This window comes from Carex rostrata, chromosome 23 (genome assembly GCF_964058835.1).
Source record: "Carex rostrata chromosome 23, lpCarRost1.2, whole genome shotgun sequence".
NCBI lineage: Eukaryota > Viridiplantae > Streptophyta > Magnoliopsida > Poales > Cyperaceae > Carex > Carex rostrata.
In genome coordinates this window covers 8,067,184-8,092,784 of record NC_135940.1, presented here as the reverse complement: position 1 = coordinate 8,092,784, position 25,601 = coordinate 8,067,184, and the positions used below count along the sequence as shown (strand labels likewise).

At 35.3% G+C, this 25,601-nt stretch overlaps 2 protein-coding genes and 1 pseudogene across 3 annotated transcripts in view; all 3 read right to left on the bottom strand.

Moving 5' to 3' along the window:
• Window positions 1-7,619: 7,619 nt before the first annotated feature.
• The window catches only part of LOC144574906 (2-dehydro-3-deoxyphosphooctonate aldolase-like), a 61,183-nt gene continuing 43,201 nt past the window's right edge, over window positions 7,620-25,601 (bottom strand). Inside the window, exons 1-13 of one of the 2 annotated variants that reach the window (XM_078325006.1) lie at window positions 11,374-11,501; window positions 10,796-10,893; window positions 10,451-10,547; window positions 10,274-10,339; window positions 9,990-10,049; window positions 9,439-9,513; window positions 9,117-9,201; window positions 8,975-9,033; window positions 8,801-8,845; window positions 8,487-8,585; window positions 8,350-8,397; window positions 8,157-8,204; window positions 7,620-7,816 (exon numbers count right to left, since the gene is read on the bottom strand). In XM_078325006.1, the coding sequence (XP_078181132.1) occupies window positions 7,760-7,816; window positions 8,157-8,204; window positions 8,350-8,397; window positions 8,487-8,585; window positions 8,801-8,845; window positions 8,975-9,033; window positions 9,117-9,201; window positions 9,439-9,453 (456 nt within the window). In that variant the 5' untranslated portion in view covers window positions 9,454-9,513; window positions 9,990-10,049; window positions 10,274-10,339; ... (1 more) ...; window positions 10,796-10,893; window positions 11,374-11,501 and the 3' untranslated portion in view covers window positions 7,620-7,759. Of the gene's footprint in view, window positions 7,817-8,156; window positions 8,205-8,349; window positions 8,398-8,486; window positions 8,586-8,800; window positions 8,846-8,974; window positions 9,034-9,116; window positions 9,202-9,438; window positions 9,514-9,989; window positions 10,050-10,273; window positions 10,340-10,450; window positions 10,548-10,795; window positions 10,894-11,373; window positions 11,502-25,601 lie in introns of those variants that run through there. The other variant, XM_078325007.1, reaches the window with a different exon arrangement.
• LOC144574654 (2-dehydro-3-deoxyphosphooctonate aldolase 1-like) lies at window positions 9,990-11,397 on the bottom strand. The gene is made up of 5 exons (XM_078324662.1): window positions 11,374-11,397; window positions 10,796-10,893; window positions 10,451-10,547; window positions 10,274-10,339; window positions 9,990-10,049 (listed from the first exon to the last, which is right to left on the bottom strand). The coding sequence occupies exons 1-5, from the start codon at window positions 11,395-11,397 to the stop codon at window positions 9,990-9,992; spliced, it is 345 nt and encodes a 114-aa protein (XP_078180788.1).
• Window positions 22,395-25,000, bottom strand: LOC144574652 (uncharacterized; annotated as a pseudogene).

Sequence of the window (25,601 nt, the reverse complement as noted above, 5' to 3'; positions counted from 1 at the left end):
TATATAATAATACTGATATTGCGTTATAAGTCTGTTGTGAAACTGGCCGATTTCAGATTTGACTTTGAATTTTCAATTCTAATATGTCAACTATCTTTATTGTCTGGTTGGAAATATCTGGAACTTACTAAACGCGTTAGGCATGTCTCTCGCACTATGGCCTATTTTATGGTTTGTTCTACTTTAGGCCTAATTTAGGCCCAGTACTGGCCCGATTACCCCGGTTTGAAAAATCATCCAATCTGTTTATTTACTTGTAGATCCTACCATGGAATAAAACTGGAAATATACAAGTCTTCTTTTACCGCACAAGTACTGAAGACATCAGCCAATGGTCATTCCCAAAATTACAATTTATTTTTCTGCTGTAATTACTTTCCTTCATTAATCTTTTCCTTTATCAACTATTGTAATTGTGATAGATAAGAGGGAGAGAGAGTAGAAGGGTATAATAGGTATATAGAAAGAAAAATTTCTCTCAGCTCTTAAATTACAATTGATGCGCAATATAGCACCTCTTGGAAAAAGGATGTTGAAGTCTTAAATAAATTTAACCTCCTATGCAGATTTCATAAGCAAGCTTATAATCCAGAAGCATCAGCTAACTTTCCAGTAAATGCAAAAGCATAGTCACCGTTAAAAACTACAATATCACTAATTAAAACTGATATTGATTTTTTCTGGATAGAGAGAGCGGAGCTCTGAGGCGAAATTCTAGGCGATTCTAGGCGACGCGAAACAGAAACAGAAAAAGAAAAAAAAAAAAAAGAAGAAGAAGAAGAGAAAAATAAAAAAAAGCGAGAAAAGCCACGCGATGTCGGTCCAGCAAATGCAATTGGATCGACTCGCAATCAAATTCCTTAGCATCGCGCAAAATAAAGGCCCAGAGCAGCTCCATCCGCCATTAATGGCGACCAATTTGGGCCTGAAATTGTTCTCTGATGTAGTAAAACAAAAGCCCAAAAGATTTCGAATCTGGCAAGCCAAATCGCAGTTCCCTGTTGAATCACGTGGCAGCATTATTCGACGAAAACTCGCTGAAATTCGTAGTAAATCCACTGTGAGACATCCGATCTGTGTGCGGTGTGGAGGTGCGGGTCACTTAGCAACGGATTGCCGTAATGCACAATTATGCTTCCTATGCAATAAATTTGGCCATAAGGCGGTCATCTGTAGATCATCTACGAGTGCTGTACCAGTCACGCCTCCTAAACCAGCAAAAGGGGACGAATTAGCTTTCTCTCCTAATTCAGATCTTTCTATTTCAGATCTAGATCATCATTCTGATCCAAACATGGCTCCGCCACGCAAACCTCCTCAAGCGAGGAGAGCCAATGCACCGCCAGCAACGGTGCCTGCTCCGCCTCTGATGCGCGTCCCACTAGCTCCGCGAGCTCTTGCTCAGCCAGCTCCAAGGGAGCCTGCTCAACCAGCACCAAGGGCACATGCTCAACCCGCTCCGCCTAGACAGACTCTGATGCCGTATAGGACTCCGATCCAGATCTTCACTCCGTCCCCCGCTGCGGAGGCTCAACTCTGGGAATTTCAACAGAGCTTTATTCTTGATGATATTGAAGGCTGGGGACCGGCGGCCATCGAAGACGCGCTAGCAAGTCTCTTCGACCAGTACACATGGAAAGTTGCTGTGTTCGCTGAATTTCAGTACATTATCAAAGCTCCGTCGATGGCATGGAAAAATACAACTACACGGCGCGGTTCTATACTGATTGAGGGGGTAAAATTTCCAGTGGTAGCCTGGGATCCAAGCCTTAACGCTGGGAAAAGGCTCACGTCCATGTGGTTGCGCATTTACGGGTTCAACAGAGAGCTCTGGGAGTGGGTTGAGTTCGATCGCTTCCTCAACCCGTTTGGAGCTGTCGTGCTGGAACTTGATCAAGCTACTCGTAACAAGTGCGACTGGCGTTTCGCCAGAATCAGAGTTGGCGCTTGTGATCCCAAGATATTCACTGAGAAAACTTGGCAGCTATACCGTGATGTTACTGGGTATGTCTCCAGCTTTGACATCATAATTGAAGTAGAAAACGAAAACACCGAACCTGTTAATGCTTGGCTCGCACGCAGACCAGGCAAACACATCCGTCCTCCTCCTGTGGTGTCTCAGAGACCCCTGGTGGCTCGCCCCCCTCCACCTCCTCATCTAGTTCTAGATCCTAATCCAGATCTCGATGAAGATCTGATGGATGATCAACCGCCTGCTCAGGGAGCCTCTAGTTCGACCGGATGCAAACTCCAATCTGACCCGAGAGATGGACACACTACTGATGATGACTCAGACGATGAACATAAGAAGTTTATCCAGGCCGTTAACACCATGATACATAGCTCCGGGCAGGGGAATGATGGTTCAACCACTACTCAAAAGAAACAGAAAACCACCCCAACCCCCAAGCCAAGAGGGGGTTACAATACCAGATCTGCTGCCAAAACTTTGTCAGAAACCACTCCCCCTCCGTCCCCAGCTACTGATAAAGCTAAAGGGAAAGCACCTATGCAACCTATGCCACCCGAGAACACCAAAACCCCCACAACCAAACTGTCTCAACCAGCTTCTCAGCCACAGATCACTCTTGATGTTGTTCCCCCAATCACGCCTTCGATACCCAAATTTGACTGTGCCTCTCTTGATTCCACTATGCAGCTTCCTAGCACTACGCAGAACAGCCAATCTCAACCAAAGCTAGGTGTCAAGAAGACTAACAAATGGAAAAAGACGGTAAAAAAACCCCCTCCTGCACCACATTCTGCGGTGATAGCACTCGCTGATTCCTCCCAAGATGAGCCAAAACCACAGTCTCAGCAAGGACTGTCTATGAGGAAGAGCCTCAGGATCCAGGCAAAGGGTGATCCCTCCTCTACACTTACCAAAGCAAAGAACAGGGCCAGAGCCAAAGAGATGGGAGGCAGTAGCTCTTCATCAGGTATCCCTTTAGTTACAAATTTTCCATATACGAGACTCACATTAGAGCAAATCATCGAATTGTTTCGCATTTATCAGATTCAATTAGGTCATTCGGCTGATGCCGCCCCTCTTATTATCCAGCATATACAACAACTTAATAGGAAACATTTTGAAACATTTATCCACTCTATGATAGATAAATCTAAAAATTTAGACAAATCCCAAATAGTGATTGTAGAACAGCATGATGTCCCGCTATCCACGGATATGCACCTAGCTCGTCCTGAACATCCTGATTCTATGCCCATCCCCTCTCAATCTTTTATTGACTCCCATACTACTCCTGATTCAGATGACTTAGACATATTTCATGATTCACAGACTGCAATAGACAGTAATGAACTCGATATTCGTGATCTAGATAATTCACTGTTAGGGGATCATCCAGTTTCCTTATGAATTTCTTGAATTGGAATGCAAGAGGACTCAACTCCTCACACAAACGACAAATACTTCATGATATTATAGTAGATAATCATATTGATCTTATAGCTATCCAAGAGACCAAAAAACAACATTTTAGTTCTCGAATATTGAAATCTATTTCTACCAAGTTTGATATATGGCAATGGGTCCCATCCAACGGTAGATCTAGAGGGATTCTTTTTGGTTGTGATAGCTCTCAGTTTAGATACATTTCCCATTATATACATCAATTTGCATTAAACATCATTGTAGAATGTAAATTAGATGGCCAACAATGGCAAATCACCATTGTATATGGACCTGTTGATAAAAATAGGAAAAAAGATCTTTGGATCGAATTAGAAAATATAAGGCACACGTATACACACCATTGGATTCTTTGTGGGGATTTCAATGCTATCCGACATAGACGTGACAAATCTGGTTCACTTTTTGATATGAAAACCAGCACTCTTTTTAACAATTTTGTGAATAAACATCAACTGATAGAACACAAGTTATCCCAAAGAAAGTATACCTGGACCAATGGGAGACACTTTGTTTTACTTGACCGATTCTTTACTAATATGTCTTGGGAACACTCCTACCCTGCTAGTTATGTTTCTGATTTAGGTAAATATGGTTCCGATCATTGTCCACTTGTACTTCACATAACTGCCAAATTTGATCACTCATCTCCTATCTTTAGATTTGACCCAGTATGGTTAGAACAACCTGATTTTGTACAATTACTTACCAAGTGGTGGGATGAATATACCTTAGACATTACTGATCTAGCTCGTAGTTGGACAAAAAAACTTAAATTCCTTAGGGCCAAAATAAAAGGCTGGACCAAGAACTTTTATAGTCAAAAGAAGAAGGAGAAACAGAAACTCTTATCCCAACTACACATCTTAGAACTCATTGTAGAACGTAGAGACCTTACCTCAGCTGAACAAGATGAATGGTGTTTGCTTAAACAAACCTTAGATAATTTCTATCTCGAAGAAGAAAAACATTGGCAAGCCAGATCTAAACAAAAATGGCTTGAAGAAGGCGATTCTAACACCAAGTATTTTCACACCATTGCAACACATAGAGCTAAGAAAAATAAGATCCTTGCTCTAGACATAGAAGGTATCCATACCACTTCTCCCTCTGAAATTCAGTCTCATGTTCTCGATTTCTATAAGAATCTCTTAGGCATACCTGGGGAAACCTTTGCTTCCCTTTCTCCAGATTTCTGGGATTCCAATGACATACTCACTGTAGAGGAACATAATAGGTTAGAGATACCTTTTACTATGGATGAAGTCAAACATGCTATTTTTGCAAGCGACTCTCACGGAGCACCAGGGCCAGATGGCTTTACGTTTAAATTTTATCAAGCATTTTGGGAAGTTATCAAATCAGATTTCTTTCAATTATGCTTATATTTTTATAATCATCAAACTAAACTGAATAGTCTGAACAAATCCATTATTTGTCTCATCCCGAAAGAGAAAGAAGCCACACTCATCACCAAGTTCAGACCAATCAGTTTGGTTAATTGTAGTTTCAAAATAATCTCTAAGATGTTAACCTTTCGACTTGAATCCATCATGCATCAGATTATTGATACTAGTCAAGCAGCTTTTCTTAAAAATAGATATATTCTAGATAATGTCATCCTTAGTCAAGAGATACTCCATTGTCATAGTTCTCACGAACAAGGAATAGTGATTAAGGTAGATTTCGAGAAAGCGTACGATAAAATTAATTGGCAATACCTATTAGATATCCTAAAAGGTAGGGGTTTTGGATCTCGATGGATTTTGTGGATTAAAGAATGGCTTTTTAGTTCCCAATCTTGTGTTAATATCAATGGCACGCTCACAAATTATTTTTTCTGCAAACGCGGGGTTAGGCAAGGGGATCCTCTATCCCCTTACCTATACATTCTTGCAGCAGACACCTTGAGTAAGATCTTTCACAAAGGCCGACGTACACATTCTTTAGTTGGCTTAGGTCCCAATGCGCTAGATACTCATCCTCATACAAACTGTCACTATGCGGACGACACGATTCTATTCCTTAAAGCCGATGATACTAATATAGAAAATGCATGGTGGGCCTTATTAGCGTTTGAAGCATTGTCAGGTATCAAAGTGAATTATACCAAAACTTCCATGTACTCCATTAATATTCCAGATATAACCCCATATACCCTTATATTTCAATGTAATCCATCGTCCTTCCCCATGCAATACTTAGGTTTGCCTTTGCATACTCAAAAATTGAGAAAGAAGGATTGGTTTTTTCTCATTGATAAAATTGAGAAAAGGCTACAGAATTGGAAAGGGAGCCTTTTATCCATTGGAGGAAGGGTCACCCTTCTCAATTCCGTGTTATCATCAATTCCACTATATTTTCTATCTGTTTACAAAATTCCAAAGTTTGTTATTAAAAAAATTGATCAAATTAGGTGTAGATTTCTTTGGCAATGGACTACAGAAAAGAGAAAGTATTCCCTGCTTAATTGGCAGACAACTTGTTTAGCCAAAGAATTTGGAGGATTAGGCATAATTGACCTTACCCAGATGAATATTTCTCTTTTGTTGAAATGGTGGTGGAAACTCAAAGACCCATCATACTCTAGTGCTTGGAAGTATATGCTTTTATCTAAATATAATTCCATAGCTTCATCTACACCCAGATCTGAATTTTGGTCTGCCATTACTTCTTTACATAATTTAGGAACAGCAAGTATAGAGATTGTACCAGGTAGACATACAAATGTTCTGTTTTGGACAGATATTTGGTACCAACACTGTACTATGGCAACCCGGTTCCCCTACCTCTATGAAATCTGTACCAATTCAGCAATTACATTACAGCAGGTTTTTAATTCACAAGGGGGTGCCATTAAGTTTCGTAGATCTTTATTTGGAATACTACATACTGAATGGTTGGAGGTTCTAGAAATCATTAGCCATCTGTCTTTTACTCATTTAGAGGACCAGCTTAGTTGGAGATGGGATGCTCAAGGGAAATTTACCGTTAGGTCCTTATACAAATTTCTCAATTATAGAGGTATTACACCTAGAAATGCTATGAGATGGTGGAAAATTTCTATCCCCCTTAAAATTAGAATTTTCATGTGGTTAACACACAAAAATAGAATCCTAACTACTGATAATCTACTAAAAAAGGGATGGCAGGGGCAACATAAATGCCAGTTTTGTCATCATCCCGAGTCTATCAATCATCTCTTTGTTACATGTACTTTTGCTAGACAAATATGGTTTTTTATGGGGGCTTGTCAACATATTAATGTCCATTGGATAACAATTTCAGATATCATTCATTTTGCGCATAAATTACCCACTGCACAACGCACTGCCTTCTTACTGGTGTACAGCGCCATTTGCTGGACTATTTGGAAACATCGCAACGAGCTGTGTTTCCATTCAGGTAAGATAAAATCTGTTAGACAAATGATCTTGCTAATCATCTCCCTTGTTACATATTGGACAGACCAAGTCAACCAGCAAGTCAAAGATGCCACTGCTCTGTGGCTGCCAGTCAACCTAGATGCTATTCCTTTGGCCGTTTGGTACCCAGAAGAGGAGATGGAGGGAACATCAACATTCCAGGTGATGACAGTTACTGCAGCACAAGGCAATGACGAGACAGGGATCCAGATGGTGCTTTTTGATGAAGACAACCTCATATGTTAATCAGTTTGACCTTAGAATAATCATAGACTTACTTAGCCCCTGTGTGAGGCTTAGTTGCATGCATGGTTTAGATAGACTGATGCTAGTTATTGCTTGTCTTTTGCTCTGTTTTGTGTTTTTCAAAGTTGAGAGCAGCATGATGCTCGTTTTTGTCAGGGCTAGCCTAGTTTCCTTTTGAAAACAATCTCTGATAACTGGGTGTAAGTTAATCTTATCTTCAATGAAGATGGGCATTATTGCCTTGTTATCAAAAAAAAAAAAAAAAAAAAAAAATTAAAACTGTAATTTCACAACTGTGCTTCTGTTTCTTATGGCAACCCTTAAAATAAAGTCGAGCATAACCAGCTCTTACATGTAACCATCTTGTCTATAAGGAAATAAAAATTAAAATCTCTGTAATAAATGAAGTACAATGATCAGTTCAGGAAATTACTGGCATCATGTAAAGGCAATAGTTGGCATATGGTTGATGCAACACAACAGTAGTTGTTACATATCACTCCAATGTAGCAAAATAAGAAATCTCCAAAGTAAATCTTAGCCAGAATAAAAAAATTGCTAATTGGATAATAACACAATAGTTTGGGAACAGATTGGTGATGGCTAGAGTACAAATTATTCTTACAAGGTGATGATAAATATTGTGTTTTACTCCTCATTCCTTGTATGGCGAAAGATCAATCTTCAATGGCTTCTTTCCCTTGCTTACCCTCTTTATCCCAAGAAAATAAAGCTTAATGAGTAAAAGGAAGAAAAACAGACCACATGTATTATAACTTTGGTCGTCAAACCAGCGCTAGACTATACAGTACCAAATTGGTATGGTCATTTTATGACCCAACTGAGCCATCACATGGGGCAAGCTTCAATTTAACTTAATTTACCTAAATTTTACATCTGAAATTATACGCTAGACACACTAGCAAAGGAAAAAAAAGGGGCTTTCAGAAATGGGAAAATGGTCGGTCCTGAATGGAGTCTTATAGTAATTTGGGATAGCAACCACTCAACCCTAATAATAAACTGTACAAAAACAAAGCACAGGAACATACTGCTATGGCTAGTAGCTCCTCTAGCAACTCCTCCAAATGTCGGAACGGCTGAGAAAATCAGAAACATCAGTACAAATAATAAAAAAAAAACTATTGTTTAAATCAATACTCAGTAATTCACATCCAGGAAGCAAGATTTAAATTATGAAATTAATGAGCCTAAAACTATTAACAAAAAAGCTAATAATCTCACCCATTGTGTGGGTCCATCGACAGGTGCATTTAGGGGATCGTCATGTACCTAACCAGCATTTAAACAGACAAAAAAGAGTAACTTAAAAGTTCAAACTGAAACTGTCACTTTTATGTAACAGCAATCATAAATAATACCTCCATAAATATACCATCAACACCTGCTGCAACTGCAGTACGTGCAATACATGGTATCAGTTCACGTAGACCCCCACTTGCAACACCTCCTCCTTCAAGCTAAAAATAATTACACTACATTAAAAAAATTTAATTTAAAAAATTTAAATATAAAAGCATTCAATTAATCATGTTTTTACATGGACCCACATATTCCTTATAGTCATGATATATTGTCATACCTAGAAAAAAAAATAAAAATCTAGCATATGAGTACAATTAGGTAATACATAGCAAATAAATATTCAGCAGTGTATGAAATTGAATAATTCAACCTTTCTTCCAGCAGGCTGTTGTAGTGAATGAGTAATGTCAGCAACCTGAAATTAGAAAAAGAAACAAAATTTTGCTTTTAATTTAGCAATAATCAACCACCAGGCTAGCCTTGGAGCAAAAACCAATTTTGCTAGTTTTTAATTTTTGAAAGATGTTAAAAATAACTTCTCTACCACGGGACAGTTAGCTTCTCTCAGCCACTCCAAGTTTCTTGGATCAAAAATAAGATCATCTACGAATTATGACAATGGTATGCAATTAATCACTCACTCCTTAATAATGAAGAGAGAGGTGCAGAGGAATGAAAAAACATACTATAGCCATGCATAGTGCCACGCTCACAAACCATCACATTGGGATTTCCAGCTAGCCTAATTTTCTCAGCCGAATTTTCCATTACCTTCATATAAAATACCGAATTTAAGCTAACATTGGATGTAATCTAGCATCGGAAAATTAATGGCCACTGGAAGCAGACCAAAAGAAGAATTCGGTAAACTAAACCATATTAAAAAGATGATAAAAAGAAGTCTTGAAGGAAAAAAAAAGGAATCAAACACGAGAAAGGCATTGGTTGATGATTCATTGCAAAATACATTTTCTTAAATAAAGATTAAAGGTTCTTTTTTAATCTTACAGATGCAGAGCACATTTGGCCTTTCTTTATATTGATTATTTTTCCTGTCTTTGCAGCAGCAACTAGAAGGTCAGTCTGCAATATAGAACAATGACTCAACTTAGAATCAGGCAAAGCAAGAATTGACAATAAGATCTGAAACTGTTTGAGAAAGCTGCAAGCAATACCAAACCTTACCATAAATGTGATGGAAAAAGAACACTATGTTAAATCTTTACAATTTTGACCATATTATTATAGGCTTTAATACATATGATCAGATTGTACTAAAGTGAAGCCTGATAAATTTACATGTCACCGGACAAGCTCATATCTGCTAGTCTTGAAAAGATTTGGTCTGAGCTAAAAACAAAAGAAAAGCAGGAGGCCTAACTTTAGTTCTGGTGGTATGGCATTATTTGCAAATAACTCAAAGATCATTTATGTGTAAGGTTCAAATATTAGAACATCTGATCAAAGCTACAACTATAGTAATATATTAAGTGTCCTATGCGATTCAGACCCTAAATATTTTTCTAGAAGAAGCATGCAACTTAAAACATTACTAGTACCTAGCGGCACAAGAAAGCTGGAATCTGGATAATATCAGCTACTTTTCCAACAGCTTCGCACTGGTGATAATTCATAATCAATTTTTTCAAGACTTACTCATTTAGAAAACATAATTAGTAATCAATGGAAAGAACCAAAAATATAACAAGAAAAATTAATATGCCAAAGCATGTTAATATTAAAACCATAGCTCTTTTGTATGAATCATTCCCCAATATGATATCAAAATAAATCAAGAGAAGCTAGAAATATAAAAGGATTTAACAATACTAAGCCAGGGTACCTGCCAACTTTCATGTACGTCAGTAACTATTGGGAGACCGTGTGTCATTTTAACCTTCTCTAGTATCTGGATATAAAATTAACTTGTCAGTTTTAGTACATTATGTATTCTATTATCACTAAAGGGAAAAAAGAAAATATATAATCTGTATGATTTATATGCACAAAGGAACCTTACCTTCAAGCCATCTTCCAAGCCAGGCCCACGAAATGACTTCGAAGAAGTACGGTTTGCTTTATCAAAGCTCGACTTGAATACAAGTGGCAAGCCAAGCCTGTTAATTTGGAAAAATAAGAACAACTTTTTTTCTTTTTCTTTTTTTTTTTTTACCAAAAAACCATAGTTTAAGACTCTTACAAGCATATTGTATATAATACATGAAATTTAAAGAAATTCAAATTTCTCAACAACCCCATTAAGCCACAGACAAGCCCAATTGGCAATTCACCTCGACAAACCCTAAATTGTGCACCCGTGCATCAAGTGAGACTCAATTTAGCCTTAATTCTTTTATTTCCTTACTTGGTTGCCACGCCTTTAATATAACCAGCCATCTTGAGAGCATGTTGCTCAGATTCAATGACATTGGGCCCCGCCAATAAGAAAAATGGCTCTGCTGCCTGTTGAAGTTTTCAAATAGATAAAGTGATAAAAAATAAACTATTATAGAAGGATGTGCTGCAATTCATAAGGACCATACTGACAAGGTTAAGCCAAATGTAAGAGTTATGTGAACCACAGTGAAACTTCGCTAATAAATTATATTAAAAAATTAAATAAACATAATTTAAGGGTTTGACCTGAATGAAAGGGTGTGTTGAATTATTATTGACCTCAGTGAGAGTGAGCTAGTAAGATACATTCACGATTTGTCTGTACGAAGAAACTTACCAGTCAAATAATTTAGACCCGATATAAATGATATATTTTGAGATTTTTATGGAAATGTTTTCGCATTGCCAAAAATTCACCCGGTTTCGAATGCAAGCAAGGTGATCGAGGAAAAGCCACAATGAGTTCCCTTTGTTTTTTTTTTTTTTTTTTATATTTTATTTTAAAAGATCCGGAATAACAGCCTTGTATGGGGGAGGATAACCTACCTTGAGTTGGTTGAAGAGGGCCATGGATGACTCCATCCGAGAAGAGTGGCGACGCGCGAGATTCGGGTTGAGACCTAAGATTTTGAGCAATATTGCATTATTATTTCCCGGAAAAGAGGAGAACGTCGTGGTCCGGATCCCTAAAGTAACTCAAAATTCGATTTTATTCTGGACTGTCCGATTAGAATCCGAGCCAATCCAGTAATTCCAGTCCGTGGTAAATTTCCCCGGCCTTAATTGGAGGTCTGGATCCAAGTTTAAATTTTGAGTTACTTTTGGGGTTCCGAATTATGGTGTGAATGAAGTCAATTATTCGATAAAGTTGATGTAGATAATTCATTAAACTTATTGCATAACCGTGTGATTAAGAAAAAATAAATTAGTTTAGCGGAATAATAGTTGCTTCGTCATAAAAAATATAAAATCATGTATGATAATTTTTTATTTATTCATTTAATTATATAATATTTACATTAACTACAATAATAATATATAGGAAGCTGATAATAGTACCCGCACTGTGGGGATTGCAAAAACTGCACAATTCGAATTTTTTTCCCTAAAGTATTAATACCTATGAATGGAAGTATTTATACCTATGTATAGAAGTATTTATATTTATGATGTGAACAATTATTTATTGTGTGGATTATGTAGCACCAAGATAACAATACTCGCACTACAGTACCCGGGGACCACCGAAAATTAAATGTATAAATATAACTTCCTATGGGAACTACAAAAACTCCACAATTTGAATTTTTTTAAAGTATTAATATTTATGCAATTTTCTCTTTCAAATGAGATCCATGATGACGTACTTTCAGACTCGTCGTCATGCAAGTGTTTATACCTCGCCATACAAGTATTTATACCTTTGCAAGTATTTTTTACATATGACACTGAAATTATTAATATCTAAATATTGAAAGTATTTATACTTATACAATGAAGTATTTATACCTATGGGGTCAACTATGTTTATTAGAGAAAAGTTGACGCGGGAATGATTAGAGAACTCGAAAAGAGATTATCATAACAAGTTACGCATCAAAGTATTAACATCTTACTTTTTTAAGTGCATCTTATCTTCTAAGTATTTACATCTATAAAGGTATAAATATATAAGTATTTTTTACATATGACACATAAAGTATTTATATTTAGACACGTAAAGTATTTATATCTATGCACTGAAGTATTTATTTTTATGAGATCAACTATTTTTGTTAGAGAAATGTTGACGTGGAATTAATGCCGGGACTTTGAAAGGGGAACCATATAATTAGTGGGGACCATAGAGAAAGAGTATTGCTGGGATTTTAGAATAATAATTAGTTGAGACTATATAATATATTTTTAGAATAATAATTAGTGGACACAATATAATTAGTGGGGACCATAACACATTATTTTTTTAAGCCCGGGTACTGTAGTCCATCGAACCTAAAACAAACGATTATGGTCCAGCGTCCATCGAACCTAAAAGTAGATCCCAAGCTCATCAGACATACTTTGCACTCATTAAGAGTCATAAGAATGTTAGTTATTCAAAAGTCGAGGGATCAATTCCCCCTTACAATTTCACAGCCTTTGAAAAGATTTAAAAAAAATAAAAATAAATAATTAACATACTTCTAGAGAAAGACAGAGCCGGGTATAACTTAAAACAGCTCATGGTTACCAAAGAAGCTGATTTAATGATTCACGTTAGCTATTCCGATCAAAATTAAATGCATTAGATTATACTTGAATATTTAGAAAATAATATTAGATGTAGACCTGACTCCTGAGCCATTAATTTTAACTCATCTACCTGCTGTATATTTCTGGTTTATGTTCTTTTCTAATATAACATGTTTTTTATTATTCCATATACCCCAAATTATGTTTCACATAATTCGCATCTGTAGTGACATTCTCTTTGCCTCAGTTATCATTCATCAATTTCAATCAATTACATTTCTACTCGTCTATTGCAACTCATGTACGCCCGGCATGTACACTTAACAAAAAAAAGCGCCCATTTGATAATTATTTTTTTGTAGCTATTTAACAATTAAAGAACTTCAACATCTCAAAATAAAATATTTGATATTTTATGATGTAATAAAATTAAAGTATCTTCATAGATGCTTTATACTTGCAATACTAAATTTCTAACTCTTTGACACTTCTAATACATACCAACTTATTTTTAAAATTGTACATACGGACAGTTTTATATTTTAATATTATTTCATCGACCTTGCTCATAATTATCCAACGCTAATATACTTTAATATTATCTACTTTGTTTTCATTTGAGCCGTTGTCCATTCCTTAATTTTCACCTTTAGGAGTACGAATCTTTGGGCTTTAAATAGCGTTATTACAACCCGGGAAGCCCATCTTGGGACCAATCTTATCCACCTGTATGGCCGCTTCCCCACAACTTGTCTCATATTTTGAATTTTAAAAAAATGGTTTTTTTTTTTTAATAAAAAGTAGCTCCATTGATTTTAGAAATTGGTGGAGAAAAACTTTAAATTTTGGTCTACGAGATATGCGTTGGTTATTTCTACTTATTTCTCCATTCATCAATCCTTAAAATCAATGGAGCTATTTTTTATAAAAATCAATTCAACGGTAGCCGACATGCATCTTCAAGTAGCTGAAGAAAATCTGAAGAACCTGAGGGGTTTGTGGTTCGCGGGGAGGAGCAAAAAGTTTGCAAACTCCGCCGTACTTATTTTATTAAAAAAAATTAAAATTGGTTCTATTTAAAAAAAAAAAATCGATATGCATGATTAGGGCTGGCAAAAAAATTCGAGGTTCGTGATTCGATTCGGGTTTGATTCGAGTTTAATTCGATTCGAAATGGGTTCGAATTGAAACGAACCAAACCAGGTTCGGTTCAGAATTAATTCAAACCAAACCCAAACCTAGCCTGGTTCGATCGAAATAGGTTCGATCATTTTTACGGTCCGAATCTCATAATAACATCGACCGTCCATTTACCTGATGAAATTAAAATCCAAGATAGAGAGTCATAATTTAACTTAGTCGACACTCCATCGCTCTCAAATCTCAATAACCTAGTTCTCTCTCCACCTCTCCCTAACTCACTCTCCCTCTAGATCTAAAATCTAGCAAATGCTCTCGGCAACTGACTGTCTCTCCGGCTGTCACTCCTCTCTCCGTCCTAGATGATTGTCTCTCCTCTCTCTTTGGTCGTTTCTCATAGTTCATACCAGAAAAGCCGTCTCTGATGTATTTTTTCATGAACAATTTTTCAACTTAAAAACACTTATTTCATAGTTCATACCGGTAAAAGGAAGCCATGTGAATTGTCTCGCGAGAAAAAATTAATGTATAAACTACCGGTAAAAAATAATTCAGTTCGTGATTCGATTCGGGTTCGATTCGAAAAATGTGTAGTTCGCAATTAATTCGATTCGAAATGGGTTCGGTTTGAAACGAATCAAACCAGGTTCGGTTCGAAATTAATTCAAACCAAACTCAAACCTAAGGTAAGTTCGGTTCGGTTCGGTTCGTTGCCACCCCTATGCATGATAGACATCCGGTGTCTATTGGCCCTATTTAGAGATAGCGCAGGGCCAGGGGCAGTATTATTTGAGCTTTGTGATTTGTGCAGAACGTAGAATTTTACTTAGATTTTGTCTTATTTTATAATCTTTATGTATAATTATTATATGAAAAAGGTTAATGTTGCCATACTTTGTGTTTTAATGCACACACCATGTTTTGAAGCTATTTTATATTATATGGAGCAAGAATCGAGTCAATCAGAAAAGCACAGCACTGAAGTTATGTAAATATGTTAATTAGAAAGGAATTCAAAATGAAAAATATATAAATGAGATGCATGGTTGATAAGAGAAAAAAGAGGAATAATATCTTATAATTTTCGGCAGAGGAGAAAGAAAGAAAGTTAAAAAAATGAAAACGGGCTTGGGGAATTGTTTGGGAGATTCAGGTTCACAGGTTCTTAAACATTTTACACTTTAGAAGAAACCTATGAGAAGTCATTCTATTCCTTCCTGTCCGGATAACCTAAAGAAATGTATCTCTAACTAATTCAACTATTCATTTATACATAGACGAATATATCTAGTGGTCCGCAACAAATCATCAATTATACGGGAGAGGGGGGTGTCCGATGGGCATCGGACACAAATAGGGTTCGATGAGGGGTTTAAACCGTCGGATCTGCTTTAGGATTCGTGTGTACGGATTTTAAAGCAGACGCGAAATTGCGAGTGCGAATCTTAAAGCAGATCCAACGGTTTAAACCCCTCATCGAACCCTATTTGGTCCGATGCCCATCGGACACCCCCCTCACTCCAATTATACTCGTCTAAAGTTAACATTCGATGCTTTAAGCATGTGCTTCAAATTTCTACTTGCCACAAATTCCTAGATCGATTCGCTCTTCAGAAGATTCTTCGAAACAGAGTTTGCAATTTCTCATCCGTACTTTATTATTTAATATCTTATAGGCATTTTGTAATTTTTTTGCAACATAATTATATTTATTTCATTGATAATCTTAACATCTTTGACAAAGCAATTAATCATCCCACTGACAAAGTAGCAAAATGTTCTTTGTTTCTCAAGATTTTAAATAATGCTATCGCGCATAGCGTAGCTATAGCGAAAGCTATCCTACTTTTTTGTTTAAATAAATATATTTCATATTTTTACTAGTTATTAAAATTATTTAAAATCTCGTAAAGCAATAAGTAATACAAAATTGATTAAGAAATTAGAATATTCATATTGAACCAGTACAAATCCAAATTGCTATTCAAAATATTCCTAATAGTATCATAAACTATTTATATTTTTTTCATTCAAAATAATATGAGCATCATTACATAAAGTATATATTTATTTTCTATTAAAAAAACCTAAGTATCATGGAATAAAATATCTATCTTTTTCTATTAAAAGCAAAATTAATACGGACCTTGATGTAATTTTGATAGCTTAACAATTTAATCCCTAATCCCAATACAAATCGGTCACAAGCGCATGACCTTATCGCTTAGTAATTTGGGTATCAAACCACAGAGAGGTATTGTAAGTACTGGTTTACCGATTTTCAATAATCTAGACAAGCAAATATTGAGTGATTTTTATAATCTGAATTCTAAAGATGCAGGATGAATTATAAACTAATGCAGACTAAATTCCAGAACCTCAGCCTGAATTCCAGACAGAATGCAGATTGAATTACCTAAATGCAACAGAATGCAGATTGAACTCCAGAAACAGAAAATGATGAGAAAAATCAGAGGGAATGAATATATAGGATTATGGTTTCACTATGATACTTTTAATTATGTATTTCTAATTATTTTTCTAATATTTGGGTTGCAATTATTGAGGGGGTGTTATCCTAAGTAGATGTTTATCCACTTTCGCGACTTCGCACCGTATCTAGATTAAATAGGTCTCCTACGTTCGTGGCTTACCAGTTTTAATCTAAATCCATTAAGCTATTTGATAACCCGTGTTTTTCCTCAAAAGCCTTTTGGACTACTTTCGTAGCTCCGAGTACTTAAGTTTGTTTATGTTGTTCTAGTAATTTAATTTCTCCTTTCGTTCCATCACCAAATTTACCTAAAATTGTTTGCATAACTATTGTTATTTTAAAAAGTACTTCTAATATAAATTTCTCCTTTCGGTCTCAATTTATTATTAGCGGATCTCTTAACAAAATAAGAAATAACTAAATAAACCATTCAAGCATTCATAAACAAATCAACATCACAACCACAAATAAAATTCGAACAATTAAATTAACATAACAAAAGTATCAAGTTACTCCCATATCCCTAGATAAAATGTTTAGCTAAGCATACTTTCAACACAAGCACAAGTCATATTTGATTTCATTAAAATCAGAAAAAAAAAAGAAAAAAAAAAGAATAAGGGCTCCCTTAATCAAGTGCAGTTCTCTCTTCCTTCGATTTTGCCTCTGACCCGCTTCTGTTTTGGTTCCTTCCGATTTCTTTGTCTCTGGCCGAAATCTCCAAAAATTCAAAGTAACGAAAATAAAAAAATTGCTAAAGCGAAGATGCCTTCTGATTTCCCCCAAAGCCGAATATATCATGTCATCAAATAAATCTTTGGTAAGAAATTAAATGGGCCAGTATGCGCCAATATGCAAAATTCCAAAAATGCATAATTCCAAATGCCTTAATTGGCAGCGCCAACAAAATGGAATGCTAAATCCACGCATTAATCGGCCAGCTAAATAAATTGCCAAATTTAATTGGTGAGAATTCAAAGATTGATCTCCTCCATTTGTTTCTCTATTCGGCTTGATAACATTGATCTTTTGCGCACATGCAAATCGTGCGATTTCGTGCTCCAATTCTGCAATAATTAACAACTTGCGCAGTATCTTTTGTCTTGACTAACATTAACTAAAATTAAACGAAATGATAAATAAAATGTAACAAAACATGATGATTAAGGTAAATTTTGGGTCAATTATGTGTCAAATAATGCGTTAAATTATGGTTCATCAGACCTTGAAAAAAATTGTTCTTTAAAATAAGTTTTCAGTTTGGACCTTTAAATAAAAACTTATGTAGCATAGCCTATAGCGCAGATAGCGGACCGCTATTACCGCTATAACGGTCGTAGCTGAAATAGTATAATTTTATCCTATAACGTAGCGTTTAAAGTCCGAAATCATTATAGCTTCGCTATAGCGTGCTATTTAAAACACCGTTTTTCTCATTGAAAGCAAGGGCCCGCCATCAACGGCCTTTTAGCTACTTGTTCAGCAAGAGACAAAAGAAAAGATAAGGTAGAGGAATTTATGTGGTCATTAAGAACTATTTGATTTGATCATTCCATTATAAGTCAATCTATAAATTAAAGTCAAGAAAATATTTCTCTATCGGTAATAACAGCAGATTTTTGCTAGAGATCAATAAAAGAAAATATTTGTCACTCGTAAAGAAATAAAGAGAAAAGGGAAGCCAAACTTAAAAAATTAATTAAAATTAAAGGAAAAAATATCACCTGTAGATAGGGGTGTCAACGAGCTGGCTAGGTCCTGGCTCAGCCTGTTAATTTTGAATTGAGCTACAGCCGACAGAGCTGGATCTAGGACATTCAAACTAAAACCTTAGCTTGAACTCGTGACGAGCCAGTCCGAGCTAGCTCGTTGGTTCTGACTGGATCTTGTTTTAAGAAGAAAATAAATTGTACAAACTTTTTGGATCGAGCTAAACCGAGCTAGACAGTATAAAATGCACACAAATTCATACAAATTATCAAATTGATTCATAGCTGAACTAGCTCGCGAGCAATTAAGCTTGATCCTAACTTGAACTAGTTAATTTTGGACCGAGCTAGTTAATTTCGGTCCAGTAATGAAAGAGCTGTTAGCAAACGAGTCAAGTGCGAGTCACAATTGAGCCACGAGGGAAGATTTTTTTTTGCCACCCCTACCTGTAGACTTTGGTTGATGCTACCTCCAATTGTGAATTTGGTGTAATCTATGTAATAAATAATTAAATGCACAAAGAAAATGTGAAAAAAAGAGACTAGAGTTGTAATCAGAACATTTTAATTTGGAAAACGAAGGTTCTCTCGTTCTTTCATACGCAACCTTAAGAATTTTACATTCTGGTATTTGTCTATGCTGGCTAAGTGTTGCTCTTATACAGACGAATTGGTACTTGGTTACATTTGTTATGAATAAATATATATATATATATATAGAGTTAGGCTGGGGTGCTATGGATAGCATAGTGGCCTCCCGTGCTACGGCTCAATATTCAAGTTTTCAAAATCCAAACGGTCAATCTGAACCGTTCATCTTATTCTCCATATTAATATCTGCTTGGAGACCAAATTTTATAATTTTCTGAATTTTTTTACTATTTATTAAGCCACTTTGAAAATCGCTAATCCAACGGTTTTACTGTTTTGTGCAGCCACCGTTGGATCAACAATTTTGTAAAATACTTAATAAATAGTAAAAAAATTCATAAAAATGTAAAATTTGGTCTCCAAGCAGATATTAATATGGAGAATAAGATGAACGGTTCGGATCGACCGTTTGGATTTTGAAAACTCAAATATTGAGCCGTAGCATAGAGGCCTCTATGCTATCCATAGCACCCCAGCCTAACTCTATATATATATATACTCTATATATATATATATACTCGAGTACGGCTAACGCGCTTCCTCTAGCATATGGGCCGAAATACTTCCGGTGGAAATTTGAAATTTCAAAATCTAAAAAGTCGATCTGAATCGTTCATCTCCTTCTACATATTAATATCTGCTTGGAGACCAAATTTTACATTTTTCTGAAATTTTTTACTATTTATTAAGCCACTTTGAAAATCGCTGATCCAACGGTGGCTTAACAAAACAGTAAAACCATTGGATCAGTGATTTTCAAAGTGGCTTAATAAATAGTAAAAAATTTCAGAAAAATGTAAAATTTGGTCTCCAAGCAGATATTAATATGGAGAAGAAGATGAACGGTTCAGATCGACTTTTTGGATTTTGAAATTTCAAATTTCCACCGGAAGCATTTCGGCCCATATGCTAGAGGAAGCGCGTTAGCCGTACTCATATATACTCTCTATATATATATATATACCTGCTCATATGTATGGGTTCCAATGATATACCCTTTTAACCGTTTGTTCGATCCGTACTGTATTCGATAAGGACTGTATAGATAAAGTATTTTTTTTTAAATTTATTGGGTATGGATATTGGTAAAATTTTTTTTTTCTTAACTTATTGAATAAAGTTATGGATAAAAGCTATTTTGTACCCATTACTTTAGGGTAATTAATAAATTAAATTATAAATGTCATTTTTTTATTTGTACATATAACTATATAATTTTATTATTATAATTAGATTGATTTATATTAAATCTAATATTTTTTTATTGAGTAATTTATAATAAAATTAGTTTTTTTTCCAACATTTTATGTAGTATTTTTAATTAGTAATCAATGAAAAAATTAATCTATAGAGTGTTATATAATTTTATTTAATTAATAATTTATATCTTATAAAATAATGGAATAATAAATTATAATTTTTCATATGTTATGATATTAGGTATCTTAAGAGTAAGATAAAGATAAAACCAATTTTAAGTTGGACATAGTGCAATCAGTTATGATGATGTTATAATTTTTCATATGTTATGATAAGGATAAAACTAATTATAATTTTTCATATGTTATGATGTTATGTTATAATTTTTCCATACACACTCTTTCGCAATCAGTTATTATATATTTTGCCCCATTCGCATATTTCATTTTTTTTATGTTCTACTGCAAGAACATAATGCAAATTATGTATATATTTATGGATATCTGATCCGTATCTCTATCCGAAAAATAAAAATATATACAGATATAATTTTATTGCATGATAATTACCCCCAAATAAATCCCCGAGCGTGTCCCTCAAGTATTTAACGTCTAACTCTTATTTTCAGCGCTCATATCCAATAATTTAAAGTTTTATTTATAACATTTTTATAATGTTACTCGTAAGCACTTAAATATCTGCAAGTATTTAAATTTTAAATCTGTGTAGTTTTAACTCTCAACTATTTTTGTCTTCAAACCAAAAAATAAAAAATTATTTTCACCCACTCTTTTTTTTTTCCTCAGATCATTCTCATCTATTTTCGTGACGATCCATGATGAATTTTGTGAATCTAAAATTACAAATATTTTTTTAAATTTACTCGATTTTCTATTTCAAATAGGATCCATGAAGAAATATTTTTGAGTTTTTTTAAGTCATTATTTTTAAATTTTCTTTAAAGTAAAGCCCATAAGCACTTTAAATTCTCAAGCTTTTAAACCTCAGTCTAGGATCTTTTCAACCTAACATGGAAACTAATTATATGTTTGACACAACTACTTTTAATGGTTTAATACAGAAGTTTAAATGTGTGATACTATATGATTGACATTAGAGGTTTAAATATTTGAACATACTAGTTTAAATGGTGACATCAGAGGTTTAAATGGTTGTAAACTGAGTTTAAAAGTTTGAAAATAGAGATGAATTGAGCCCATTCCTTCTACTTTAATTTTCCATTGCGTTAAACAAAATAGAATGACTCTCGACTTTGCTCACAAGAACTCCTTTTTTTGTTGTAAGGCCGTAGGCATTTTATTAAACATGAAAGTACATTACGGAAGAGCCAGAAGAGTTGCAGTAATAGTAGCAGCATGGATGTACATAAAATAAATATGATATGTACCCAGGGGCGGAACCAGGATGAAAATTTGGGGGGGGGGGGGGGCGAGCCGTTGAAAGACAAAAGAACAATCGTAAATATAAAAGTTAATTAAACAATAACCATCTTAACAATAATATTAAATATTAAATAGATTCAAAATTATAACATCTTTATAAGAAAAAGTATGTTGTATGCATAACAATTGCTTTTTTGAAATAAAAATTAAACCCTACATTTCTATTAATTTCAATTTAGCCCTACGACTTCCTAACAAATCATACATATCAACAATTTCGTTGGAAGTGAACTTCCCTGCAATTTCCTTTTCAATATATACCACCATGTAGTCTCGAAGAAAACCATCCCCCATTCTGTTTCGCGGCCCCATCTTGATGAGCTTCATGGCTGAAAATGAATGCTCTGTCGTTGCAGACGAGACAGGAAGAGTTATCACCAACCGCATTATTCTATCAACCATCGGATATATTGAAGCTTTACCAGTTTTAACCAATCCAGAAGTCAAATCAGCAAGTGAAGGTAAGCTCTTTAGATCCGGATCGCTGCATATATCAAGCTGAAAATGTTGTAGTTGACAATCCAATTGAGCTCTCTCTTGATAAGAAAAGTCAGCGTGATAGAATTTTTCAGCCAAAATACATATATTGGAGATGTTAAAGGAATCATATCTTGGATCTAAGGAGGCACTTAGTGTCAAAAGCTCTGTAGATTGCTCACTAAATCGAGCATTTAACTCCTACAATTGTTGATCTATTGCAACCGCAAACATGTCCACTCGATAATGATGCTCTACTGTAGTGTTATCGTGCTTCTTTCGAGATTTAGTGAGATCAACATACCTACGATTCATATTAAAGAACTCAATATCATGCTTTATACAAAAAAAGATGCAAAAGATTTAGTGAAAATTATAAAATCAACATACCTACGATTCATATCAGGGAGCTCAATTTCATGCTTTGCACAAAAAGATTTGACCTTCTCAAAAAGGGGTTCCCAACAGTTATTTCTCAAATCTTGAATCAACTCCTTAGTAGTTGAAATGAGACGTATGACATTTAAGATGATGTCCAAAGATTTTTGTTGCAAAGTTTGACACAATACATTGGTGATTGCCATAATCTCTTTCATTAAATGCATAATAAACACAAAGTCAAATGAGAGAAGCCTATTGAGAGCACCACTAGCATCTCCTCGAGATGCAGACGAGATTGAACGATCATGCGTTACATTCCTTAGGACTTCAGTTGTAGGACCAAACATCTTTGCTAAACTACAAATGGTCTTGTAGTGAGAACTCCATCTGGTGTCTCCTGGCCTTTGTAAAGACCCAATCTGATTCGCTCCTTTACCGGTATCAAGTTCTCCCAAATCAATATCACGCATAATTTCAGCAGCTTGATTGGCTAATAACTCATCATTCCGCTTAGGAGAAGCACTAACAACATTTACGATGAAAATTGCATCTTGGAAGAAGTTATGCACCTCGCGTACATCTCTTGATGCTGCAATAAGTGCTAATTGTAATTGATGAGCCATACAATGCACGTAGTATGCATAAGGACACTCCCGGAGTATAAGAGCTTGTAGTCCATTCCACTCCCCTCGCATATTGCTTGCACCATCATATCCTTGACCTCTAATATCTTGCACATTCAAGCTATTATCCGATAAAATAACACAAATTGAGTTCTTGAGAGTTAACGCCGTAGTATCTCTCACATGAACTAGGTCCAGAAACCGCTCCTTTATCAATCCTTCTCTATCGACAAATCGAAGAACTAGAGCCATTTGCTCTTTTTTAGACTCATCTCGAGCTTCATCAACAATAAGACAAAACTTGCTTTCACTAATTTCATCTCTAATTGCTGTCTGCAAAGATGTATAAAAAAGTTGTTAAATTTGTACAAGAGAATAAGAAAAGGTTATAAAGATTGAAAAATTGAAATCCCTAAACATAAAAAAAAGTCAGTCTTACCTGCACTTTTCGAGCCAAGATGTGAAGAATTTCTTTTTGAACCAATGGTGAAGTGTACTTTGCATTTTTGGGAGCATTATCTAACACAACTTCATTCACATCTTTATTGTAAGAGGCCAAAAGCTTGATCATTTGGAGAAAATTTCCCTGATTTAATGATTCTAGAGATTCGTCATGGCCTCTGAATGCACATGCCTGAAATGTCAACCACTTGATGGAATCAATCGAAACCTTGAGCCTAAGTCTCGAAGCGAGCACTACTTTCTCATTTTGCCTTACCATCACCTTTTCAATATGGCCCATGTTATTCTTGAGATTTATAAAACACCTTATCGCAAAATTATGTGCCGAGTTTGAATCTTGACCCATATGAGTTAGAAAGGTACATTCTTTTCCTTCATTAACTTTTCTCCATGTTTGGAAACCCTTGACAGTAAATGTGTCTGAGCCACACCTTCCTTTTGGCTTTGTTGTGAAAAGAAAACAAGGCAAGCAATAGGCACGGTGTGTGTGAGGTGAATACTCTAGCCATCAAAAACTTTTAAACCAGTGAAATTGAAACCGACGACGGTGACTTTCTGATCCTGCTAATGGATACTCTTTCAAGTGTGGTTGATATGGTCCTTCGGTTATATAAAATCTTCGAACTGCATCTCTTTCATTTTCAGGGTACTCCCCAATTGGACGGCGTTTGCCTGGATCTCTCTCATACATTAAAGATCCAATTCTAGATTCTTGTGCAACCGTATCGGATGTAGCACGATTTTGTTCAGGTTCTTGCACTTGAGTAGGGTTAACAACTTCTGTGTTCGCCCGAGACTTAGATTGGGAACTTGTACCAGTTTCGATCGGTTTGAAAAAAATTTCTATTGTTTTTCACTTCATTATTGAAAGTTTTAAATCTGTAAAACAGAAAAAAATACAAATCATAAATTACATGCTTTAATTTATCAAGAACATGAACAAATCAGAAATTAAAATCACTAGTATAGTAGTATACTACCTTACATACAATTATATTATACAAATCAGAAATTTATGGGAAACTGGGTGGATTATCTAACTTTGTTGGTACGATATTTAATTCAACCAAAAATTAGAAAACTTTTATAAATGGATTACATAAGATATTTAATTCAACCAAAAATTCAATTGAAGCATCAAACCTAAGCCTGGCACTGTGGCACCGTCAGGGGTTTTCTCTGAATTCTAGTCCTCTCTGACTTTGAGACTGTGGTCTCTTCTCTGTCATGAACTTGCGATCTCTAACGCGATTCTAAACAAGAGCAGGCAACTCAAGAACTCTGGAGTCTGGAGCGAATTCTTTCTATGAGGCGAACTGGTGAAGGGGATTTTGTCTTCATTCTTCAACGAAGAATCTTATGCTTCAAATAGACACCCTATTACGCGAATATGAATCGATTTTGATGAGCCTTGTATTCAAAATGGGCTTTGTATTCATATTTAAAATATTCTATGAAATTTAAAAATGGGCCTCAAATCTTCTATGAAATTTAAAAATTATTTTTTTGGGGGGTGCCAAGTATCCCGGTCCTAAGCAAATTTTGAATTTTATGGGGGGTGCCTGGCCCCTGCTCGCACCCCCTTAAATCCGCCCCTGTATGTACCTAAATTGCATGCCAGGATAGCATGACTTAACAGTGAACCTAAACCCACCCACCCTTACCGGTATACAAACTGTTAATTTGATAATTTTGTCTTCAGCCTGTTTTTAAATAGACATATAAAGATCCAGGAATTAACTTAGTACGCCGCTTAGAGCATCTACATCCTAGCAACTCAAATGAGTTCTAAATAACTGTTAACTATTTTTCAGAAATTCATATTTCTAAAGTTTCTAACTCATACATCCCTGAAATAAATTTTAGAGTTTCTACCACACTAACAACAAATTAAAAATGAAAAATAATTTGAGCCAATCAATTAGTCAGCATGGAGTGTATA